General features: G+C 40.0%; 1 protein-coding gene across 2 annotated transcripts in view; it reads left to right on the forward strand.

Moving 5' to 3' along the window:
* PLOD2 (procollagen-lysine,2-oxoglutarate 5-dioxygenase 2) overlaps positions 1–25,188 on the forward strand; it is a 77,210-nt gene that overhangs the window by 14,466 nt on the left and 37,556 nt on the right. For both annotated transcript variants that reach the window (XM_074963814.1, XM_074963815.1), the window contains exons 2-7: positions 7,750–7,841; positions 10,037–10,173; positions 16,970–17,133; positions 21,227–21,339; positions 23,835–23,898; positions 24,700–24,797. In XM_074963814.1, coding sequence (XP_074819915.1) covers positions 7,750–7,841; positions 10,037–10,173; positions 16,970–17,133; positions 21,227–21,339; positions 23,835–23,898; positions 24,700–24,797 — 668 coding nt within the window. The remainder of the gene's footprint in view (positions 1–7,749; positions 7,842–10,036; positions 10,174–16,969; positions 17,134–21,226; positions 21,340–23,834; positions 23,899–24,699; positions 24,798–25,188) is intronic.

Here is a 25,188-nt window from a genome sequence, read left to right on the forward strand (position 1 = left end):
CAGCTTTTTCTAAATACAAAGTACTAAAAATTCTGGGAGTGCAGGTATCCGAATTCTGAAGACAATTTTTATTTATTTTACTTTTAGACTGCCGCTTGATGTAGATGACCAGGTGGAGTTCCTTTTTTTTACAGGTTATTAGCTACCTTTCTGTTCCAACTCCTGTGGATGCAGGAGTTGGAAGGAACAAAAGTAGACTAACAGAGTCAGGACTCTTAATAATTTCAGCTGTTTCCTGCTTCCATATCCATGGAAATGAGCATCCAACTGGGGAGCGAACAAGGGTTTAGAGAAACTTTTTTTTCTCCCTCTGTTTTCATTTTCTATGGAAATTGGATCAGAAAGGCAGCTGTAGGAACTCTTAGCCACTTTAAGCTATTGGTTGTGACCTTAGAGTACTCGGTACCAGGTTTCAAAACAGTAATTTAGAATATTTAAATGAAGGGGAGGGGAACCTATTAATTTGTCTGATCTTCCAGTGAGGGAGAGGATGAGCTAGCAACTGCAGTAGAACCTCCGAGTTATGAACACTTTGGGGATGGAGGTTGTTCATAATTCTGAAATGTTCGTAACTCTGAAAAAATGTTATGGTGGTTGTTTCAAAAGTTTACAGCTTAACATTGATTTAACACAGCTTTGAAACTTTACTATGCAGAAGAAAAATGCTGCTTTTAACCATCTTAATTTAAATGAAACAAGCACAGAAAGTTTCCTTACCTTTATTTTTTTAGTACTTTACATTTAATACAGTACTGTACTGATTGGAGTCCGCACCCCAAACCTCCCACACACACCTTAACTTCCTCCTAGACCTTGCACCCCTTTCCCCACACCAACCCTGAGCCCTCTCCCATCACCAAAACCCTTGGCCCTGCCCCAGAGCCACACCCCAAGCTGGAATCCTCAGGTCCTCCTGCACCCCTGCCCTAGCCCAGAGCCCCCTTCTGCACCTTGAACCCCTCATTTCTGGCCCACCCCAGAGCCCTCACCCCCTCCTGCACCCCTGCCCCAGCCCGGTGAAGGTGGGGGAGAGTGAATGATGGAGGGAGGGGGGATGGTGTAATCTGGGGGTGGGGCCTCAGAAGGGGTGGGGCTTCTGGGCAGGGCAAGGGTGTTTGGTTTTGTGCAATTAGAAATTTGGCAACCCTAGCCCAAGCTCCAGGACCCTCCCACTTTGCAATTAAATAACCTGTTAACTTGAGCCCTGCAAACCCAAGTTAGCTGTCCTGGGCCAGCTGTGGGTATCTAATTGCAGTGTAGACATGAGCCTGTGTTTGTCTCCATGGCTGTGCCTTTTCTCCCTGGAGTCTTAGGCACTCTTCTTCCCCCATTCCCTGTCTCTTGCCTTCTAGCCACTTTTGGCAGGTATTTGTGCCTCTTTGATTTCCTCTGCACCCAAAAACAGAGGAATATAGATCTAAAGAAGTTACCAGTTATACAGCTGTACTTCTGTTTTGGGTTTACATAGTCTCTAGAACCCTAGGGGTGGAACTATATTTCTGTAATTGTAAATCTTTAAAACTCTATGCAGTATGTGGCTCAGAGAGCCATTATCCCTTTTGTACTTGGGGAGAGTACAAGCATGTCTGTGTCAATAGGTCTACAAGGTTTGGATCTAAGAATTGAACCTCAGTCATCATATGGTAGCGAACGGTATTCCGGGTCTTGGCTGCTCCTAAAACAATTCTGAAAGTGTCCACAAGCACTGGTGCAAATCTGTGTGTCTTCATTCAATAAAAATTAAAACCATGTGGGTCAAAGACTGGCAAAAGTCTAGCTAGTCACACATTGTTTGGCAGGGGGCTTGGGCGGAGGACATTGTTACTTAAACTTGGCAGAACGGTTCCTGGTTTAGACCTTGTTGGCTAACCTTCAGCCCAAAGCAAACATTCTGAATTATAGTTCTGACTCCTGAAAACAAAAATTTATGATGGGAGTGTTGTCAGATCCTTGATTATGGCAGCCCAAAAGTCAGTTATGTAAGGGAAATTAGATGATGATGTAAAATGTTCATTAGGAATCCTAATAAGTTACAAAGACCTTTGTATGCAACCTTGGCTTTGTCGACATGACTAGCCAAGTGTTTCCTTATTGGTAAAGTTATAATTTGCATTTAAAAATGAGCACATTTGCCTCTGGAGATACTATGTCAGCTAAATGCTGAGTGTCTCTCAGTGGTTGTCTCTGGAAAGCAGGTCTGTTTTATTAATGTAATTGTCAGACTGCCCTCTATAGTAACACTCTGCTAAGTTTAGCACGCTCAGCTGGATTGAAGTTCCGGTCTGCACACATCCTTTTATACTTTGGTATTGCGTTGGGCTATAGGATCACATGCTTCCTGTTTACATGCTGCTTAAGTCTGCTGTATAACAAAACACTGGGCCTGATACTCCCCTCTGGTGACAGACAAGGTGCAAGTGACAGCTTGTATGTCAATGGAGGCATACTGCCAAAGAGTAGGTGGATGAGCAATGCTCATGGAGAGTCCCTTTGCCCCCTGCATGGATATCACTGGTCTCCTGCAGTTGCTTTGGTTCCCTACATGTATAGATCTGGGTGGGGGGCACAGTCATGTTTGTTGTCCGAAATATTATTGTGCATGTAAATTGCATGTGGTATTGGAAGTTTCCAGAAACTAGATAGGATCCATTTTAATTTCAGCAGTTTGTAACGCTATGCCATGGGTGTCCTGTCGGTAGCAATGTTCAAACCCAGGCCCTCTAGATCTAAAAACATAAGTCTCTACTGCTAAGCTAAAAGACCCCGCTCTGTTAGCACAAAGGCTGTATGAATTCTAGCGATCCAGCTATTAGAGCAGGATAGAGCCACGCTGGGTGACCCTGAATTACAAGCACATTATTATGTAGTCTCATGGAGATGAAATGCTAAGTTTTAACATGAGGATTTTTTAGCTGTTTCTTCTTTTTCCCTTCCCCCTCCTGCTTTTTAAGTGAAATGATAGTTTGTTAAAGGTACTGAACTCACAGACTTTAATATAAGTCCTGCTTTTATCCACAGGGCCAAGTCCTTCTTGGTGTCAGTGAGTAGCCCTGTTGGAGTAAAGGAGACTACTCACGTGAGTAAGGAGGCTAGGTATTGGCCCAGGAAAATTGATATCAAGTACAGTGACAGAGGAATCTTCCCAACATTGCTTCATCAATGCATCCTAACCCTTATTTAGAAGGATCACCTTCGGGAGCCAGATGCTAAGTGTAGCATTCAATCCTTGATCTATGGCTTAGTCTTCCATCAGGGCGTGAGACATGATGATTTTTGTGATATGTGGAAATCTGCTAGAAACATACTGAGGCCATTGCATTATGTGGTCTTTTATTTGTTAATTTGAGGTTTCAGAGGCATCACATCTTGGAATCAAAAGACACCTTGATTAAACTTACCTGTCCTGATTCTGTTTATCACATACACTAGTTTTATGACTTCAACATGACTTCAGTAGAGTTACCTCAGGTTTATTCCAGTATAAGATTAGAATATGGCCCATTGACTTTAAGGACTTGCTGCATCTGAATGACTAAATTAGTGAATTCAGGTCCCTTTTAAGTAAGACTCATTTTACCTCTTACATTTTCATAGCAGATTTCAAGAAATTTTTAATTGGAATTGACATTAGAAGGTAGCTGTTTTGCAGGACTAATGTGTTAAAGCCACCAGGCTCTTTTTCTTTTTAAAATTGCTCTCAAATAGAACTAATGAGAATTGTCGAAGAAATTGACATTAAAGATGAGTTCATAAGGAATTTAATGTGATGTGTGAATATAATTTTTTTTAGGTCTTTTTCTTCTTTTACAGAGGGACCTGATTCTTCTCTCAGGGCAAGTCTACACTACAGAGTTACATCAGTGCAGCTGCAATAGGTCTGGTGATGCCATCATGCCGATGGGAGAGCGCTCGCCCGTTGGCATAATGACACCATCTTGGCGAGAAGTAGAAACTATGTTGATGGGAGAGTGTCTCCTGCCGACATAGTGCTGGTGTGGACAGCCCGAAAGTTGCATCGCTCAGGAGGGGTGGAGCTTTTTCACGCTCCTGGGCGAAGTAAGGTATATTGATTTAGGCTGTAGTTTAGACCTGCCCTCACTTATATAGGAATAAGTGAGCAGCAGCTCCAACGACGTCAGCTATGCCAGTTCATGAGATCAGAATAAGGCCTATGAAGTTATATGAATTACACGAGTATTTTTTTAGTAACTTATTGGTTTGAAAGAAAAGGGAGCTGCTTTTTCAGCTGTGTGCCCATATAACTGTAATCTGATAAATTTTTGCAGTGCCTCTCCAGACACAATAGACAGGATGACAGCGCATTCTGTCTGCTTTCTTCAGACAGATCCCAATTTAAAAAACAAAACAAAACCCTTCAAAGGATAACTATTGCATAAACAGAGTCCAACTCAAAGCACAGTAGCTGCAGTTGCTACTGTGTTTGTAAAAGAACTCTTTAAGGATCACATACACCTAACAACTTGTACCCTTGTATGATCAATGGATTAGAGCTGCTGAATGAGAGTATGCAACAACTCATTAGCTGTAATATAAAAAATGTGTGTTCAAATCAGGACAAATATACCAAAAGACAAAATATTCTTATTGCAGATATTACCTATAGCGTCATTTTGATATGACACCGTTTGAGACACTAAATAATGTAATCAGTTTGTGGTTTCAATTACTACGAACCATCTTGTAGGTCCTCTTGAAAATCAGTGTCAACTGTTCCTCAGTTTGGCTGCCTACATTGCCCCATTTTATACAGTCACAGGTTGTGATTATTTATATGCCAGCATGCTTGCTCATTTCCCCCATCTTGAATGAGTCTAGAAAAATGTACTGGACCATTACTGTGCTGTATAATGAATGTTGGGCTAAATGAACACAGTGCATATTGGACTGCATGCCCCAAATCTTCGCACAAAGTGCTGATGGCTTTATACAAACTTTCATTGTACCAAAAACCAAACAAACAACCCCCCCTCCCCCAATTAGCTATGCTAGATAACTTGTGCTTGTCAGAACATATGTTGGTTTGAATTTTTTTCTGAGTCATTAAGTTGAATTGCATATTTAAAAAAATCTGATCTAGCCCAGGCTTGGCACTTACATCATCGTGTCTAGTACAGATGTTGAAATCCTTGACGTTAACATTCTGCCAGAAAGGGTAGATGTAAAATATGTCTGCCCCAAATGAAATTCTGCCAAGTCTTGTAAGTCTGTAGCTAATTCTTTAGAGGTCATGTAGGATTAACTTGGCTTTGTAATGGTCTAGTATGATCACATTTTCCAGTGCATTCTATTTCTTTTAAGTGCTGTATTTTTAAATTAATATATAATTTACTCTCATTCCACAGGGAAAAAACCCAACCCTTTTCTCTTCAGTTTTGTTTTAGTCGTGGTCCAGGATTTACTTTTATTCATTCTATATTGACTCCCTTATAACCACTTTAGATTGGCTGTCCTTTTAAACAAACAGTTTTTTAGTCATATAGAAGTACTATTTCACATTTTGTATGTGGTTGTAGGTCAGTACTTCCATGGACACTTTGCATTGAAGTCCTATTGTGAGAATAACCCATACATTTTAAAACATGGGGACTGTATTTTTACAAAAGGCTGCTGAAATATTTTTAAGTTGCAAAGCTTGAGAAATTTAAAAATATTTGATTAAGCACCCTAAAGCTTGGATGTTTCTCGGTCTGTAAATCTCAAATTGATTTTTTTTCTTGTCACACTTGAAGAATTTCCAGTTTCCACTTTGGCTGGGGATATCAGAGCCACCTCTCCTGCACGATTTTGGTACTTTTGATCCAGGAAATGAAGATGCTCAAGGAGGAGTGGGAAATAATTCTTTTTTTTTTTAACCTCCAGAAGTTTTTGTCCACTCAGTTCTTAGTTTATCTGTACTACTTCACTGATCTCTATTAAATGCTACTGTTTACTTAAAATATCATTTACATTTCTGTTGGCTCTTTGATCCAAAATAATTTCCAAATACTTTAATTTAAAACTATTGACACCACTCCATCACTGAAATAAAGCCACACAAGGGAGGGAAGGCAGTAGCTAGGTGGACAACCAGGGCAAGGCACTGCACAAGGGGAGTCAGAGGTGTAATTTTGATTTCCTATTTATATGGATCTTGAGGCCAATCTCTGTAGTCTAGTGGGGTTGAATTAAAAGGAAACACTTCCCTTCATGAACACTCTAGGTTAAAACTCCACTTCTCCTTCGATGTGGTTAGCGAATCATGTTATTTTCTTGGGCCCTGTTGTTCTGTTCCTAGTTCTCCTTTTGCTATTTTGCTAGCTCTCACCCAGTAATCAAAGGAGTAGGTGAAGAAGCAATGAAATAGTGATAGCTCAATTGGTTTGCTGAAGCGCGCTGATCCCAGGGAACAGTAACTAGTGATATGCATCCCTTCTACAAGGCAAGTGACAGAAATGGATAAGCAGTATATTTACTACATCATGGTTTGTTAATTTGATTGTTGCCAAGCCAAACAAAATGCCAACTGGAAGGTGACCAATCAAATACACACATGTTGAAGACCTGTGTGTTTAGGGGATGATCAGTCTGTCCTGGAGTGAGCTGCAATCATAGTAGGGATGTTGTCACAGCTTCTGCCTAGAACAGATGTTGCATCACCGCTGAAGATAAGACTAGGGGATTTTTGTGGAAGTGAAGCAACATGAACTCCGTCTGGAGGAGATCATTTTGAATTTCTGGATGGGTTGATCTCACAAGCTCTGTTTAGCAAACAGCTGTGGCTTGAAACAAACTAGAGAACTGAAATACTCACTGGCGGACCGACCAGTCTGACTAGAAAGTTAAAGTTGGATAGGGTTCCTGCATGATTAAGTACCCATAACTCAGTGTGGACCTTTATTGCATAGCCATGGTATTGAGGCCATGGTACAGAGCACTGCTCAACAGTTGAGTCAGGGCAATGCCAAGCTCTTTCGGAGCTTCACAGTTTCATCTGAACCGTTCAAGATAGGGACTTCTCAGTCAAAAGCAAAGGCGATGACAAGAAAGTTTGTTGTACTGTCATTTGCTGGCATGCCACTGAAAGTACAGAGTAGTCAACAAGGTGTCATACAAACCTCCGACTTGGAATAAGAATGAACAGTTTTTCTCTTTGACAACATGTTTTAAAGGCAAAAAAAATTAATCAGTTACAGGAATGCAAGCTTCCAGGGGACTCTACTCCCAGCAGTGTATTTCTAGAACTGTATACATGTTAACCTATAAACAGAGTCTCCAAGCCCCTGTGCCTGCCAACTACATTTAAAGGATTTGTTAAGCTGGGATCTGGTACAAAATTCTGTACTGCATTGCTGCTGTGTGGTGATCAGACAAAGGATTAGTTCAAATTCAGACTAGAAACGTATTGCATCCTTTTTCTTTAGCTTGTTTTTCGTTTATATTCCATTTGTTTGTGTCTTAGATATATTCTGCTTTTTTCATTGGGGCATATGGAAGAACACGGGGTTTTTGTTTATCTGAAGTCATTGGTTCCTCATTTGAAGTTATAATCCTGTAATGTGACATCCTCCCCTTTTTTTTTTTCTAAATCAGACACACACAGGGGCACAAGTACTTTAGTAACACCACCGTGTTGCTCAGTGTGGACTATGAAAGCTAATATGCATTAAAATCTGATAGTCAGCCTCTTTGTCATAAACTGTGGCTTTATGATATAAAGTTGTTGATCTTATCTCTCTTTGCCCTCACCAGATAAACTATTAGTTCTAACTGTTGCAACTAAAGAAACAGATGGCTTTCACCGCTTCATGCAAACTGCAAAGCACTTCAACTATACAGTGAAGGTACTGTATGCTGTCACTCATGCTGAATATTGGACATAATTTTATAGCCTTAACTCAGAAATGAAATAGTCTTAACACAGAAACAATGTGTCATGATTATGCTGCAGTCAGGTAAAACAGTTATGGAACCTAGCAATGGAGACAACCCTTTAGGTCATCTGTTCCGTATCCTTGCAGGATATGTTTCCCATTAGACATTTGCTAGTGTTTTGTCTAGTCTGTTTCTAAATGTGCCAGGGAATGGGGTTTCTTCCACTGACCTTGAGAAATTATTCCACAGATTCATAGATTTCACTGTTAGAATGGCATTTCTGAAAGCGTGTTTTCTTTCTTAATTTCATTCCATTACTACCACATTTGTTATTACTCCTAGCTATTTTGCTGTTACACGTTTTTATTCTAAGCATGCCACCCTTCCCTCAGTATTCACACCCTTCAAGTGTTTGTAGATTATCATGTCACATCTTAGTCTTTGCTTAGCAAAGCTATATTTATTTGACTACCTCATCATCCCTCCTGCAGCAAAACCCATAGGAGCTGTGCTGACAGAGCTCATGAAGCTGAAGATGCCTTCAGGGTCCCATACCTCTTAAATGGGTCCTACTATTGGGGAAGTGGGGTGCATAGAAACCTAATAAATCCCTTAGCTGTGTTATATTTCCCAGGGAATCTCTGTAGAGCTGGTGAGAGGACAATACAAATCTTCCCACTCCTCCCTTATCACTCTTTCACCACTTTTGATCGCCCAATCCTCTTGCTGGCCTACTCTGGACTACTATTTCCAATGCAGAATGAAGGAATCTGTATCCTGAAGCTGCCTCCTGCATGCAAATCTCACAGGAGAATGATCAGCCCCCCCTCCCCCCATTTTTTAAAACTTTTCTCCATAAATCAGTCCCTCAAGACAAAACCAAGGGATTGAAATGTATCTTTGATAAAACATTATCCATGCTTATCACATCCGATGAATTGAGCTGTAGCTCACGAAAGCTTATGCTCAAATAAATTTGTTAGTCTCTAAGGTGCCACAAGTACTCCTTTTCTTATCACACTATTGAAACTATAAATCAAGAGACCAATTCATGACGTTTGGCCCATTGATTTCTCTTTTAGAAATAAGTTGAAATGCTGCAGTCTGTTTATTTCAACCATCAAGTCCGGAAAAAGTACAGGAGGAAAAATCATCTTTCCTAATTGAACAATAATATATTAAAAATCCTAGGAAACTGACCTTTGGAGAGTGCCATTTGCTTGTAATTTTGCTGATTGTTATATAGCAACTATATTGCTGTAATCCCTCTGATATTTAGTAGTTCAAGAAAAATAATAATCTAGTGTTTAAATTTTCAAGGATTACAAAAGATTTAGGTGGTTATTGTTGATATGATTCCCTACAATACTTGGTAAGGATGGAATTCTGTTGATTTAATTGCCTATCATACATTGAGGAATCCATCCTAAACCTGTAGTGTGTGAGAGTGGCCTGAGGCATTAAAAACAACTAAATGTTTATAGGTTTCAGAGTAACAGCCATGTTAGTCTGTATTCGCAAAGGAGTACTTGTGGCACCTTAGAGACAAACCAATTTATTTGAGCATAAGCTTCTGTGAGCTACAGCTCACTTTATCGGATGCATACTGTGGAAACTGTTTATAGTATCAGAGGGGTTGCCATGTTAGTCTGCATCTGTAAAAGCGGCAAAGAGTCCTGTGGCACCTTATAGACTAACAGAAGTATTGGAGCATATGCCACTTAAATGTTTATAGTTTCCATTGTCATGTCCCTTCTATGCTCTCTTACCCCTCTTTACCTCCAAATACTGTAGCAATGTTTAAAGGTCATGTAGTGAGTGAATTGTTTTAATACACAATTTAGAGGAATATTACCATCAACATATCTTCTCTTCCTAAGTGAGAGAGATACGAGATGTAGTGGAAAGTAATCTTTGGGTTCTTATTTGGTTAGGAATTGTCTCTCCTATTTCTGAAATGATGTCATTGTGCTCAGTTCTACTTGAGACATGGAAAACTTACAATGCTTGAAATGCTGGCTCACTGCATTTTACAATGCTATAACATCGACTAGTTGGTGTTTGCTTGCTTGCCTCTGCTTTGACATCCATTTTTTTAACAAGGTTATATTAAAAATTACCCTCTGGGTACAAGTGAAAAAATACAATTTCTCCCTGTTCCCAGGTTCTTGGTAAAGGTGAAGAGTGGAAAGGTGGGAAGTTAATTAACTCTATTGGAGGAGGACAGAAAGTGCGATTGCTGAAAGAAGGAATAGACAGCTATGCTGATCAAGAGGACTTGATTGTAATGTTTATTGAATGGTAAGCAAATTCTGCTTGTTGCTTTCATGCTCTATTCTGTATAGGATGCTAATAAAAGCTCTTGTGGCATGCTGATATTTTCTCCTCCTTTAGTTTTTATCGGAGAAAGTTAGCTTCTAGTTTTCCATTCATAAAAATATTATGCAATTGGAGCAGATGTTGGTTTTTGTCAGATTTACAGATGTAAAAATTGTCTCAGGGCCATGGCTCTGCTGTACTATGAACAATGTTATTGCACGAACAAGCTGTGAAACCCATTGACTGACTAAACATTTGGTTATTAGTTTACCTTTTCCCATGAAAAAGCAACTGTCTTGTTGCTGTTCTAACAGAAGGTGATTGTGAGATGGAAATGGTGTGTGAGGAAGTGGTAAAAGCAGCTTCAAACTGAAGTGGTGGCCAGTAGACCGCTGGGGCATAATTCTCAAAAACACGAAAGCCCCTTTATGTTGGTCTGGCAGTTTAAAGGGGTCTTAAATAGGCTGGAAATGCTCCCTGAAAATATCTCGTGTGTGAGGGGTCTCCCCAACTGCTGTAGAGCTGCAGTAAGGGCCCCCTCACCAGCCATGATTCTACTGCCTATGGGGAGCGGACAGCCCCACAACAGGGATGTAACATGCTGCAGCACACTGAACTACTGTGATTTTCTGCTTCCCAGGGTCCATAGCAAAGTATAAGTTAGAGCAACCTCCCTGGGGGCCGGGTAGGTCCCTCAGACCAGAATACAAGGAGCACACAAAGGTGACCTGAAGCTATCTTTCCCTATACCCTCCCCACCCGCCAAATCCCTCCTGTTCCTTCCCTAAGGACAGGATTGGTGTAACTGAGAATCTGGTCCATGGAATTCTACAGAAGCTTCCCTGTCAACTTCTGTCAGAGTGAGGTCAAACCTTTAAAGCAGTTGCCTTGGTGGATGCAAGGAGAGTGAATCACAAAGTAGGGAATTGCAGAAATGCTTCAGTTTGCGCACCCTGAGAAGTTTTGTGTGAGCTGAGTAACATCTGCTGCTTTTATTATTGACAGTGATGTCCTATCTGATGCAGACTTTTGTCAGTTTGGAATAAAATTTTTGGCAGACATACTACAATTCTTTTTTTTTCTTTTCTCTTTCTTTTCATCTTTAAAACCACTCAGTCTGTCATTTACACACACACACATTCTAAACAAGACCACAATGCAATGGCCTCTTGGACTTACATCAGGTTAATTTCTCTTTTGATTTAGTATAACTTCTGTGCAATTTTGGATTTCCTTTAAAGTTTGAGTGTTTTTGCAAGTTAAACAGATATGGAGGGGCTAGGTTAGCAAAGTTCATATGTGAGAGAGTGATCTCCCTGCATTATCTTATTTATTCAAAAGTTCTCATGCTTTTCTGATTACATTATGAGTTAGGGCAGCTGTTCGACTGGATTCTCAACCTTGCAGTCATGTTTTATGACTTGACTTACATTCTCTCATTTTTTTCTCTTTGTGATATGCAAGAAGTAGTTAGAAATGGAAAGCAGAAATCAGTTTACCCGCTTTATGAACAACATTTGTAATAGAACTGACAGGGGACTAAATATTTTCACTCTCCTACATTTAATTTGCATTTAGAGTGATGTACGATTGGTAGGATAAGCTACCCATTCAGATATGAAATTGCTACTTGCAGACACTTTCTTTCATATTTAACCTTATTACCAATTTACTGTATTTTGATAAATGGAATGCATCTTGAGAGCAATTGTTTGTTTCATTCTTTAAAAGGAGTTAACCTTATTTGGGTTTGATAAAATGCGTAATTTAGTCTGCCCTATTGGGCAAGTACTAGTGAAACTTATTTTAAAATTTAATTTTGAAGATATCTTTACTTAGGAGGTGTGTGAGTGTAATCTCAAACTTTTATACTGATTGTAGAGGGATTCCCCCCCCCCCATTTCATATTTCTTGAATTAAAGTCTGTCCTTTTGCTTTTGCCCTCTCCCTAAGTGGGTGTAAAAGTCACGAGGTCTTACTCCGATAGTTTGAGTATTAAAGTCTCATACTGCTAATTCTCAGAGTCCCAGGTTCAAATCCCACTGTTGCTCATGAGAGGTCAGTTAGATACTCTGAACTACTGGTGCAGTCTTGTAATTTCATGTAGGAACAAGTTCAGTTTTCTAGCTAGAAATGGGCTGTGGTATTAATCTAAGCTATGGCTGAACACCTGTGTAGAATTGGGAAGGAATTTTTCCCATGCTGCAAGATGCTTTTTCTTTTTTTGCTTTCCTTGAAGTAACAGGCAGGCATGGCATGTAATGAATGATACAGTCAGTGACAAGATTTAGTTACATAAATGTAACTAAATGTTGCAGGAAAGTAGGGTAGTTTTTGCAAGGACCTTTGCTTACTTCAACCCTGAGCAATGGGCCAGGAGCCAATGAGGACTCAGACGGGTATTGGGCATCTAAATTGTGCACATGTTCACTCATCCATTATCAGTATTTTTAGCACTTCTCTCCATGAAAGAGGAGCATTAGAAGGATGGTTAATCCCTAATGCTGGCATTTGTTTGGATCAGAAGTGAAGCTGCCTTGTATGATAAGAGAGCCCTCTCAGTTAGTGGAAATTGGAGCTCCACAATGGATTGGTGTTGCTGAGTAACCGTTGTGGTGGTGGTGGTGTTTAAATTAAAGCTCACTATTAATAAAGTTTAATCACACTGACTAATAAAGCTTCAGTTTGTTTTTTAAAGCCATAAACACCTGTGTGGGTTATTCTTTCACTTGCTGAGTCCTGGCCAGCGTATCCATTTCACAAATAGTTAGTGCAGGGCATTACGCTACTCTTCTGGGGATGAGGGAGGAATGGAGCCACTTTTGATAAACCTGTTATTGCAGTAGTAAATTTGCTTGGGAAGCAGTGCTCTGGAGATGCAGCTGGCTCCTGTCCTCAGCTGGAAGATGCTGCAGTAGATCCATTTGATCAAAGTGGAAAAGTGCAGCCTGCCATAAAACTACTGGGCTAAAGCCTTTGACCAACCCCCATTTTTCTTCTCCCCATCAGCCTTTCCCCTCTGTCTTGCTGTATCCTAGCTCTGAATCAGGCTTCACCAATTTGAATGGGAAGAGGAGGGAAGGATGTTTCTGGGCAAAGGCAGATAATTTTTGTAAGGCAGGGGAGGCTCCAACACATACTTCTTTTCATAAAGCCTTGTGACAAACCTACAGGAGGGCAAACCAGTTTTCTATACGTTACGTAACACACTTCCTTTCCTTGGGGTGCGTATTTACCAGTTACTCTGATTTGTGCTGTAGAGCCCTCCTCCTCTTCCAAACTAGTGGTGGCTGTGTTGGTCAGGTCTACCAAGCCAAATGGATAGGATTACCTTTTTTAAAGGCTCTTTATACAATTGCAAAATTGGAATGAGTATTAAGAAGTTCTGTGAATGTAAAGATACTTGGATGTGACGCACTTTATTTTAGCATCATAAATTTAAATCCTTTTAGAAAAGTCTGTAAAGACTAGACTCCAGCACCCTTATTCCTACTCTGTAAGTAGATCCCCTTCACTTCAAAGGACTACTCTTAGAGTAGTACTCAGTGGATGGATTCTCCTTTAGTTTGTTCCTGCATTTGAGGAGGGAAGTAGCTTTCAGGCAGAGACCCTGGCGGTGTGTGTGGGGGGATTCACCTTCTTTTACAGTGTGGGGCATTGATCACTTGCTGGTTTGAACTAGAGTAAATGGTGGATTCTCTGTAACGTGAAGTCTTTTAAATTATGATTTGAGGAATTCAGTAAGTCAGTCAGAGGTTAGAGGTCTAATTCAGGGGTGGGTGGGTGAGGTTCTGTGGCCTGCAATGTGCAGGAAGTCAGACTAGATGATCATGATCGTCCCTTCTGGCCTTAAAGTCTGAGTAATTGATTATACCTTTTGCGGGGCTTACTCAGCCTCTGCTGCCTGCCCCAACCCATGTAAATTAGAATGACTTTCGGGCTGCTCTGACACTCTGCTTCCCATGATCGCTGGGAAGCAAAGAATAGATGTTGTGCAGTACGCTCTGGCATGCCTTCTCCCCTAATGTATATGCTTATGCCTTTTGGAGTTAAGTGCAGCAAGAAATTGCACCTGCTTGAAGAGAAAGGGACCCCAAAGATGATACTATCAGAAAAACGAGTTTCCTTTTAAATTACTCATTTGTCTTCAGAGTAATTTGAGGCAAGGATTTTTTTCCCTTAACTCCAGAAAATGGTGTTCTTGCTATTACCGTGTCCTCATCCTGGCAGATAGATTGAGATTGTTTTTGAAGTCTCTCTTCCTTCCCCTCTTCCCCCATAGGAAATAAGCTGGAAAGTATGCAGCTATGCCAAGTCTCTCAATTTTGGAATAAGGCATTTTTTTGGCAAAGGGACTTTGCTGCTTCTGTTATGGTTCATAACAAGTAGCTTTTGCCAGTGGTTTGCTCTTCCTTTATAGAGGATGCTTTGAAAACCCATTTCTCATAAATGCCTCTTTCAACAGCTGTTTTATTACTTAAACAGTATTTTCCTTTAGATTAAATAAGATAAATGCCACTAATTTTCAGAGTGTATGCATGCTTAGATTTAATCTAGGGAGAATAGGGACTTGGGCAGATATCGTGCCCTCCACTGCCCATATCTACAGGAAAGTCAAAGTTAGGTGGGGAAGCTAACTGCATTGTATGGTATGGGTTGGGGGCAGGTGTAACAATAGCACTAAGTCAGGTCTTGAGGACTTCAACAACTGGTATAGCTTCATTGGTACAAATCCTTAGTGTAAAAGGGGAAGGCAAACAAGTGCAATTAGTCCCACTTTCAAGTAAAATAAGCTGCACTACTTCAAAGAGTATCTTATTTTTGCTTTGCTGGCTATACTGGGTATTGGTAATGGTACAGCTACACTAATGGCTGGTCACTCACTGCTGTACCTGATTAGAGAAGGCCTTAAAGGAATCGGAGCCTTGTCAAGTGACAGGGATATGTAACTTAGAAATGCACATTGGCAGGAATAATTTAAATAGAACTACACATAAACATTGCTTATTGTAAAATTAACTGTAACCTCTTGGGAAAGAGACCTGGGCATCATTGTAGTCAGCTCAGTGAAAACTTCTGCTCAATAAGCAATAGCAGTCAAAACAAAAGGTTAAGATGTGTAACCCTTCTATGGGATAGAAAATATTATAATGCTCTCAGTGATATGTCTCTTTTCACCTGGAATACAGTGTAGTTCTGCTCAACCAACCTCCAAAAAGTTGTAGCAGGAAAATGGTGTTCAGAGTTGGGAGAGTAATATTACTAGAAATAGAAAGATTTCATTATGAGGATTGAATGAAACACTGGAGCTATTTAGTTTAGAGGTGAGGGAGAAGAAGGGATATGTTTGCTTAATACCAGATGATGAATGAGATAGAGAAGTTAAATGCAGAGCTTCTTTTTACCAGTTTTTGTAGTACAAGAACATAATGAAATTGAAAGGCAACAATCTTCAAACTGAGAAGTTTGTTTCCCCGCTCCCTACTCGGCCCTCCAATGCACAATAAACTTGTGACGCTCACTCCTCCAAGATATCACTGAGACCAGGAGCTTAGCAGGATTCAAGGACTGGACATTCTCATGGTTAAAGAGAACATCCACAGTAACGTTACAGTGGCAGCGGGAGAGGGGGATTACAAGGAATAAAAGACTTTCTCTTTCATAGCCATCCAGTAACTGACCGGATTTAGGCAAAACTTCTCCTATGGGCAAGTAGTTCAGACTGGTCTGTTGAAGGGCTTCTTTCCCCTTCCTGAAACATCTAGTGCTGGCCACGCTAGGAGACAGGCTGCTGGACAAGATGGACTACTGATTTAATTCAACCAGCAGTTTTTATTTCCTATGCTCCTATTAATTTGGTTTACTTTTTTGAAGTAAGTGACTAGATTGCATAGTAAAAAAACCCATAGATCAAGACTCAGACCACAGGGCATATATCTGTGCTATGCAACATATTCATGGTATTTATTGCATATGTAATTGCTTTAAATTCAAACCTCTATAATTGTCACTAAGGAAAGCAGGCATCCTAGCCTCCCACTTACTGACTGGAATAGCACCTAAAGTGTGCATAAACAAGGGCGCTAGTCATTAGATGTAGACAGTATTTCATTGTATTAGTGTTAAGGTAGATGCATTCATTAGTTTCTCTAGGTTTACAACTGTAGGGCTACTGTACGTGCTCAGTATGTGACTTTTTAAAGATAGTCACCCCATCAAATCAAAACCAGTTGCTTTCTGGAACAAGACCACTCACTGCTTTCCAGCAAGGGCCATTTTATGCCAGATTTCAACCCCAATCTGTGTCAGTTCTTGAGCCCCTACCCAATAAATAAAATAATTTTAAAAAGTTGTTTTACAATTGGAAAAAGTATATTATTATTATTATTATTTAAAACTCCTTAAACTAAAAACACCCAACCAAACCAAAAAAACCCCCTCCAAATTAGAGGCAAAGCCTTAAACATTTCAGCCAAAAAAGTGAAATATTCAGAGAATTTTGTATGTAAGTGATCAGGGAGGGGATACATATATGTAGAGTGGTTAAGATAGTGATTGGTCATATCTTGATAAGAAATAGGATCTATAGATGGTGTTAACTTAAAGTATGGTAATATGCCATGTTTCTGAATGAAACAGTTACATCAAAATTAAGAGACCACTCTTAGGTTTATTTAACTCTGCATGGTTTTAGGTCTGAATAAGCCAAAGCTTTTCTGATTTGAATTTTCTTGTTTAAAATCAGAGCTATCTAACAGGTCTCTCTCCATTACTTTAGCTATGATGTTATCTTTGCGGGTGGCCCTGAAGAGATGCTAAAGAAGTTCCAGCAAGCTAATCATAAAGTAGTATTTGCAGCAGATGGACTAATATGGCCCGATAAAAGATTAGCAGAGAAGTATCCTGTTGTCCGGAGTGGAAAACGATTCCTTAATTCAGGAGGTAGGTATGACTGTTGTACATATTAAAGGTTAATTAAGGTTAGCTGTTCTGTTGTTCTCATAGTGTGTGTGTGTGTGTGTGTAGGGAGGCAACTAACCTAAAGCGCAGGTTTCCTAAATTCATGTTTGGGCACCTAAATCACCATTAGAGGAAAAAATTTTGTTCACTCTTGTGACTGAGAATCACCTTGTTCCTTTCTTCTTTCAGCATGAAGGAGTCTTGCTTTATTCTTAGCTAGGTGTCAGCCTCATTACATCACCAGCCTGTTAGCGACTCAAGAGCTCTTCTCTGGGCTATGCCAGCTCTTACTTTATCTTACAGTTTAACAGGTTCAGCCCAGTCCTCAAGTCCCTTTTGAAGTGATCCCCTCACATGGGCTATTCACAGAGCTACCAGGTCCACTGTTGCTAACTGAACTCATCAGTTTGTAAGATTCAGCTCAAGATCAGTACTTTGCTTAATATCACAGCACTTCAATAAACTTATTCTCATTGTCACTATAAATTTATTATCAAAGATTCAAGTGATAGAGTAAAAATATTGGAAACAAATATAAAACACAACTGTAACATGCTTTCTAGAGACTAAACTTAACTAACAGGTTAACCACTTGTCTAAATAAGTTCATCTCACCCAAAGTCCTCTGCAGTGTTTTCAACGAAGGCTCGCTGAGATCCCATATAGCCTCAAAGTTCATTGTCTTTGCTCATAGACAGGATAACCACCTGAGGCTTGCTTCCCTTCCCCCCCACCCCCTGCATGCTGCTTCTGTGTTGACTTTGTATATAAATGAGCATCCACTGTGTTAGCTTATACTTCTTAATTTACATCCTGAAAGAGGGATATACATTTCTTACCTCCTGGCAGAAGGAAAACCTGTTTTTCATCTTTGCTGGTAACTAATACATTTATACAGACTTTAAAATACATGTGAAGGTCTTGTGCTGCCAATACTGAATTTCTAAACATTATAGATGACCATTTCCTAACTCAAAAAGTGTTGTGGCCAACATGGGGGTTGATCTAATATACTTAGACTTCTGTAAGGCATTTTACTTGATATGTTCAATGTTTTGATTAAAAAACTAGAACGATATAAAATTAACATGGCACACATTAAATGGATTAAAACCTGATGGACTGATAGGTCTCAAAGTGTAACTGTAAACAGGGCATCATCACTGAATGGGTATGTTTACAGTGGTGTCCCAAAGAGATCGGTTCTTGACCCTAAGTTATTTAACATTTTTATCAATGACCTGGAAGAAAACATAAAATTGTCACTGATAAAGTTTTCAGATGACACAAAACTTGGGAAAATGGTATATAATGAAGGGGACAAGTCACTGATTCAGAGTGATCTGGATCACTTGGTAAACTGGGCGCAAGCAAACAATATGCGTTTTAATATGGCTAAATGTATATGTATACATCTAGGAACAAAGAATATAGGCCATACTTGCAGGCTGGGGGACTCTGTCCTGGGAAGCAGTGACTTTGAAAAAGATTTGAGTGTCTTGGTGGATAATAAGCTGAACATGAGCTCCCAATATAATTCTGTGGCCAAAAGAGCTATTGCAATCCTGGGATGCATAAACAGAGGACCCTTGAGTAGGCGTAGAGAAGTTTTGTTACCTCTTTATTTGGCACTGCTACTACCACTGCTGGAATACCGGGTCCAGTTCTGCTGGTCACAATTCAAGAAAGGTGTTAATAAATTGGAGAGGATGCAGAGAAGAGCCACGAGAATGGTTAAAAGATTAGAAAACCTGCCTTATAGTGATACATTAGATTCAAAGAGCTCAATCTATTTAACAAAGAGAAGGTTAAGAGGTAACTTGATTCCAGTCTATAAGTATCTGCATGGAGAGCAAATATTAAATAACAGGATCTTCTATCTAGCAGAGAGAGATTGTGACAGGGCACTATTAGTAGCACCCTGGTCTCTGAGGTTGCTACAGCACTGGGATGAGTGCAGGCTTAACTGAAGCCAATTAATCAATTTTTGTTGCGGGTTACTGACATTTGGCAGTTTCTGGGCTAATGGGACAATTGGCTCTGTAATTGGGAGGAACAGGAAGCAGGGGAAAAGCTTAGAGGGTGGGCTGGGGCTGAGCAGAGAAGGCTATGTGGAAGCCGCTTCTTCCTGTAAGCCTTCAGTATGCTGTTATACTTTGTAAGGCTAGAATAAATATGTGGTTAAAGGGCAACAACCTGGTATGTTCTTAGTCATAAAAGACACATGAACTGGCCAGGCAGTGAAGTACACTGGATAGCAACCGAGGAAAGGTATACACAGGATAGGTATAACACAGTACAATGGCTGGAAAGTGAAGCTAGACAAATTCAGACGGGAAATAAGGTGTAAATTTTTGACAGTGAGGGTAATTGTCCATTGGAATAATTTACCAAGCATTGTGGTGGATTTTTCATCACTCACAATTTTTAAATCAGTGCTCTAGGAATTATTTTGGAGAAGTTCTCTGGCCTGTTATACACGAGGTCAGACTAGATGATCACAACGGTCCCTTTTGGCCTTGGACTCTGTGATTCCATCTATGAATTTTCAGTGTATGTTTAAGTAACTCCTTACATAGTATCTGTACACACTTTTCACAGTGGTATTAATGACCAGTGTGATGCTGGCTTTCATTTGAGATTTCACATGACATGCTATTGAAAACTAGGATGCACACACCAGATTCACGAGATTTCTATAACTCTTTTGTCAGTTAGCATTGAGAGGTTCTTGGGTCACAACACTTTTTGTAATAGTATTCTCTATTTTCTTTTGCAGGAATGCGTAGGAAGACGTGTGCTAATTTGTGAGGGGGAAAGGAGGGTTATTGAATTGAGAGAGCTAAAATATTTATTTAGCAAAAACTTTGCTTGGATAAACTCTGGCTCTGGAGCTGCCAGGATGGGGTTTCTTCTTGGTGACTTTTCCCTGATGGCTGCCATGTTTTTGCTAGAGATTCTATGATTGATTTACTTTTTTTAAAAAAAACCAGCAGCAAAGTCTTTAGACTTTGTTTTTGCAAAGATGACCTACAAAATGTAAACCAAGTGTAACTGAGGCCTGGTCTACACTTAAAAATTAGATTGATCTAGCTATGTTGCTCTGAGCTGTGAAAACATTTTCACCCTGAGCCATGTAGTTAAATCGACCTAAACCCTGGTGTTGACCTCCCTACTGCCTCTCCGAGAAGTGTATTAACTACATCAACGGAAAGAATCTTTCCCTCCAATGTAGGAAGCATCTGCCTTTTAGCTCAACAGCAGCACGGCTGCAAATGATGTAGCTTTGCTGCCCTGGCAGCTGGGCTGTAGACGCGCCTTAGAAGGTCGGGTCCTTATGAGTCTGCAGGCAGCTTGCAGCAATAGCTCTGAGAGAAGTGTGACCTACTGCTATTTGATTTCAGTGAAGTGCTAACTCTGAAGCCGAACTGTTGTCACTTTAAATGTCAGCATGGTGAACCATTTAATTGCTGAGAAGAAGGAAATACGTTGACTATGAAAACCTGCACCATCTGTTGTGCATGGCATCTTGTCTTGGGCTTCTCTTGGACTCATGAGTGGGTGGAGCTTCATAGACACAGCTTTTGAGAGTTAATGCCATTTCCCGCCCCCCATGCAACCTAGCCCCTGCTTTGGTTTGTTTTGTCTTTGAAATAAATGTGATGTATGGCAAGTTTCAGCTGAATTTCCTGTACTGTTGTGGCATGTTGGATTTATACTTTCCTGCCAGCAAGGAGAGACTGACAACACTAAGGCTTAGCTTCATGCCATTTTCCACAGCTGGATCCCTTCTTTCTCAGCAGCAGTCGTAGCCTCAGACCCAAACCTTGGAACTGTCTGAGCTCTTCCTCTAGCCGTCTAAAACAGATCCCAGAATCCTTCATGTTTCTTAATATACCATTATAAGGAAAACTAACTAAACAGGTGAAAGCGATTCAAAATATGTACCATGAAGACAGATCTTTGGAGATGGAAATTGATGGCAGAGAATGGTTACACTGCCATCTGACGTGCAATGGAATGATCAGAAAGACAGTTTTCAAGTAGAAATAAATTCTCTTGTGTGATATTGCAGGATTTATTGGTTATGCTCCATATATAAACCAAATGGTACAGCAATGGAACCTGCAAGATAATGATGATGACCAGCTGTTTTATACCAAAATCTATATTGACCCACTGCAGAGGGTATGTAGTGACTCATTTTCCCCTTAATAGTAGTTCTTGCTACTTGAAATAACTTGCTGCTTCAATTGTAGTGTCAGAAGGCTGCTACAAACTTACTAAGAATGAAAAAAGTTTGTGTAATTAGCTGTGAATGCCATAGTGCAAAGATGGTTGCTGTACTGCAGGGGCTGTCAGCCTAGAGGGTCACAAATAGGGTTCAGGAGGATCATGATTCAGAGTGTTGTTTCAGGCTGTCTGCGGATCTTGGCAGGCATCACTGTATTGTCTTAAAATAATAGCTCTGAGATATGTGATCAGCCCCATTAATCTCAGTAAAGACCCTGTGGACTCTGCAGGTACCTCTTGCTCTCCAACTTTCCACCCAAAGGGGGAATTAATCGGATTACAGCCTGGATTCTCAGCATGGGGAGCACAAGCCCCTATCCATCCCATATTGGTAAATGGGAGTTCCAATCAAGTCCCAGCAAATGAGGAGATCACAGGGTGGTCCTGGTATGGCAAGAGAGGTCCCAGCGTGGAAGAGTCTGGGAACCAGAATGACATGCCAAAGTTTCAGAAGGTCATGCTTCAGAAGTAATTTGGAGTTTATAACATGGGATAAAGGAAATGGCTTACTGAGAGGTGAAGTCCTTTGAAATGTATATAAAATCAAACAGTAGTTTGTGAAACCAAGTCACAAAATATGTAAGGAAATCTGGAGAGCCCAAAGGAAGAACTGTAATTCAAAGCTGAATATGAATCTTTTCTGTTTGAAGTATATATGCCTAGATCAACATTTTTAATTTTGGGTTCCTACAGCCAGGCACCTAAATCTGTAATTAGAAATTTAACTCATACCCTGAGTTTCAGAGGTATAGTTAATCAGAGCTGCAGCGCGGAATTCCTGTTTGATCCTTGCTAAATGCTGTTTTTTTCACAGCAATGAAATACTTCAAAAATATTTGCAGGTCACCTTTTAGGCCTGATACTGAATTCTTTGTTCACCCTAAACTCCACTGAAGCCAAGGAGAGCTTGGGGTGTTCAATGAAATATACAAAGAAGCCCTAATTATTTTCTAGGGGCAGTGTAGAAACTTCAGTTCTAGTAGAGCTGTGTGTATTAGAGCTACTGATACTGTATTATATCAAGAACCTTAGTTTTAACTTTTATATTTGAAGAAATCTGCTTTATTTTGTGTATGGGGGAGGGGGGATTGTTTGGTTTTAAATGTTAATCCTGTTTGGCTATGACTTTTTAGTCTTTTTTAGTCCGAGAGAGGACATGGGGGGAGACTTCTCTCTAGCTTATACTGACAAACTGATTCCTTTGGAAAGTCATGACGTCCATTTGCTGAGTTTACATAATTTAAAGCAAACTCATTGCTTATGTATAGGGCCTTACCAAATTCACAGCCATGATAAATGTGTCCCGGACTGTGAAATCTGATCTCCCCCCATGAAATCTGTACAGTATAGGGTAAAAGCACACAAGACTGAATCTAAGCATTAGCTACAAATTAAAAAAACAAGAACATTCTCTATCAAATTTAACAAATGGAATAGAAATGAAGCAAAGGAAACAATGAACTGTACAAACGTCATTTTTAGGCATCAAGTGTCAAGGACTTACCACTACTGTTCAAAATGCTCCCTTGAAGTCTTTAAAACCACGATTTGAGGACTTTAGTAGCTCAGACACAAGTTAGGGGTTTGTTACAGGAGTTGGTGGGTGAGATTCCATGACCTGCGTTTTGCAGAAGGTTAGACTAGATGATCATAATGGTCCCTTCTGACCTTAAAGTCTATGATTCTAAGACCAGATTTCCTGGAAAACACCAGCATTTCTCAAACTGGGGGCCCTGTCCCAAAAGGGAATTGCAGGGGGTTGGAAGGCTATTTTAAGGGTGGCAATACCACAACCCCACCCCCCCCACTTCTGCGCTGTCTTCAGAGCTGGGCAGCCAGAAAGCAGCGGCTGTTGGCCAGGCACCCAGCTCTGAAGGCAGCACCGCCGCCAGCTTCAGCACAGAAGTATGGGTAGCAGTACTGCAGACCCCCCTACAATAACTTTGTGATTCCTTCCTCCCCTCCCCCGCCCCCCCCACAAACTCCTTTTTTGGTCAAGACCCCTATAATCACAAAACCATGAAACTTTAGATTTAAATATCTGAAATCATTAAATGTACGATTTTTAAATCCTATGACTGTGAAATTGACCAAAATGGACCGTGAATTTGGTAGGGCCCTACTTATGTACTAGATCAATTTAAACAATTTTCTGATAAATCAGATGTTCTGGAGGGAATACGTGTGCAAGTAACTGTCAGCTGTAAAGCTAAATGAGACTTTGAAAAAGAAGAGTATTGAAAGATTAAAAACTTGCAATTAGATCCCGAAAACAGATGAAACCTAAAAAACCTGTAACTTTTAACTGGTAAACATCTGTCAATACATTTAAACATGTGCTACGCTAACTTCTATAACACCTCAGTGTCTTTGCTGTTTTTAATTTTTAGGCACGTATTAACATTACTTTGGACCACAAGTGCAGAATTTTCCAGACCCTGAATGGAGCTGTTGGTATGTGCATTAGCACGTATATTGATTGGCATGTACTGCATATGTGTCTGCCGTTAACATTCCTTTTTTGTTTGCTTTCAAAGTGAAAATAGTTCCCTTATTTAAATAAATAAATTTTTACATGTATGCAAGAGATTACTCCATGATGAACACATTAATAAGATTATCGGGCCTCTCAGATCTGATATGTACAATATCAATTGATTTTTCTGTATCACTAGCAAAAGTTTTGATAGTTTTGGTATATCTAAAACTAGGTTTGTCTAACAGTGAACTTCCTTCCTTACCTCCACCTTTGACCTTCAACTGTGGAACAACAAAATTGAATTCCTTTGTAAATGGAAAGTTAAAGTTATGCTATTTTATAAGCTCTAAGCAAAGCTTCTTAAAACATGTGAAGGATGTAGACCTTATTCTCCATGTCTAATTTACCTATGCAGTGCTTAGAGACTAAGGTAATAAGAATGCCCATTAGATAAGTAGTATAAATAAATTAATACTTTGCTCTTATATACCATTTTTCATCCACAGACCTCAAAGCATTTACTGAGGAGGTCAGTATCTTATCTCAGTTTCACAGAGGGAAAACTGAGGCATAAGGCAGAAAGGCACTTTCCCTCACTCACCCAGCAAAATAGTGGCAGGGCCAAGACTTGAACATAGGGCACTGGACTAGGGCCAGACTACTTACAGGACCAGAATATATTTAAAGTCTGTTAATTGTGACACAGCACCAATCGCTTGAGCATCCTCCAATTAACTATTTTCATTCGTATTGTTAACATGCTGGTTAATGTGTAGATGAAGTTCTTCTAAAATTTGAAGAAGGAAGAGTAAGAGCAAAGAATTCAGTGTATGAGACGCTGCCCATCACTCTGCATGGAAATGGCCCCACTAAAGTAAGTGACAGTCACTTTTTCAGCTTCTATCAAGAACCAGTTTTAATAAGACAACAAAAGAAACTGAAATAAACTTTCAGCATAGCACAGGTAAATGAGGGGCTCACTTTCCGATTAACGTTAATAAGCGTCGTGGCTAAAGTTTCATATATTGTGCTGGTCATTTACTCGTCAGCCTGTTATTCCATTGCCACTATGTTGATAACAAGTTATATCAATTGCTCACTCTTTGCTTAGCAAACTGATTGCAGCTGTGGATTTCAGAAGCTAATGCTTTCATTGAACTATCATCATTGCTGAACAGCAAGTAGAGAACTTAGATTTTATTCATAATCACAGTAGGTGATTTATGCATAGTGGGGCTTTTTTCAAATGAAGTATGTAGAGGCTT

This window comes from Natator depressus, chromosome 9, assembly GCF_965152275.1.
Source record: "Natator depressus isolate rNatDep1 chromosome 9, rNatDep2.hap1, whole genome shotgun sequence".
Taxonomy (NCBI): domain Eukaryota; kingdom Metazoa; phylum Chordata; order Testudines; family Cheloniidae; genus Natator; species Natator depressus.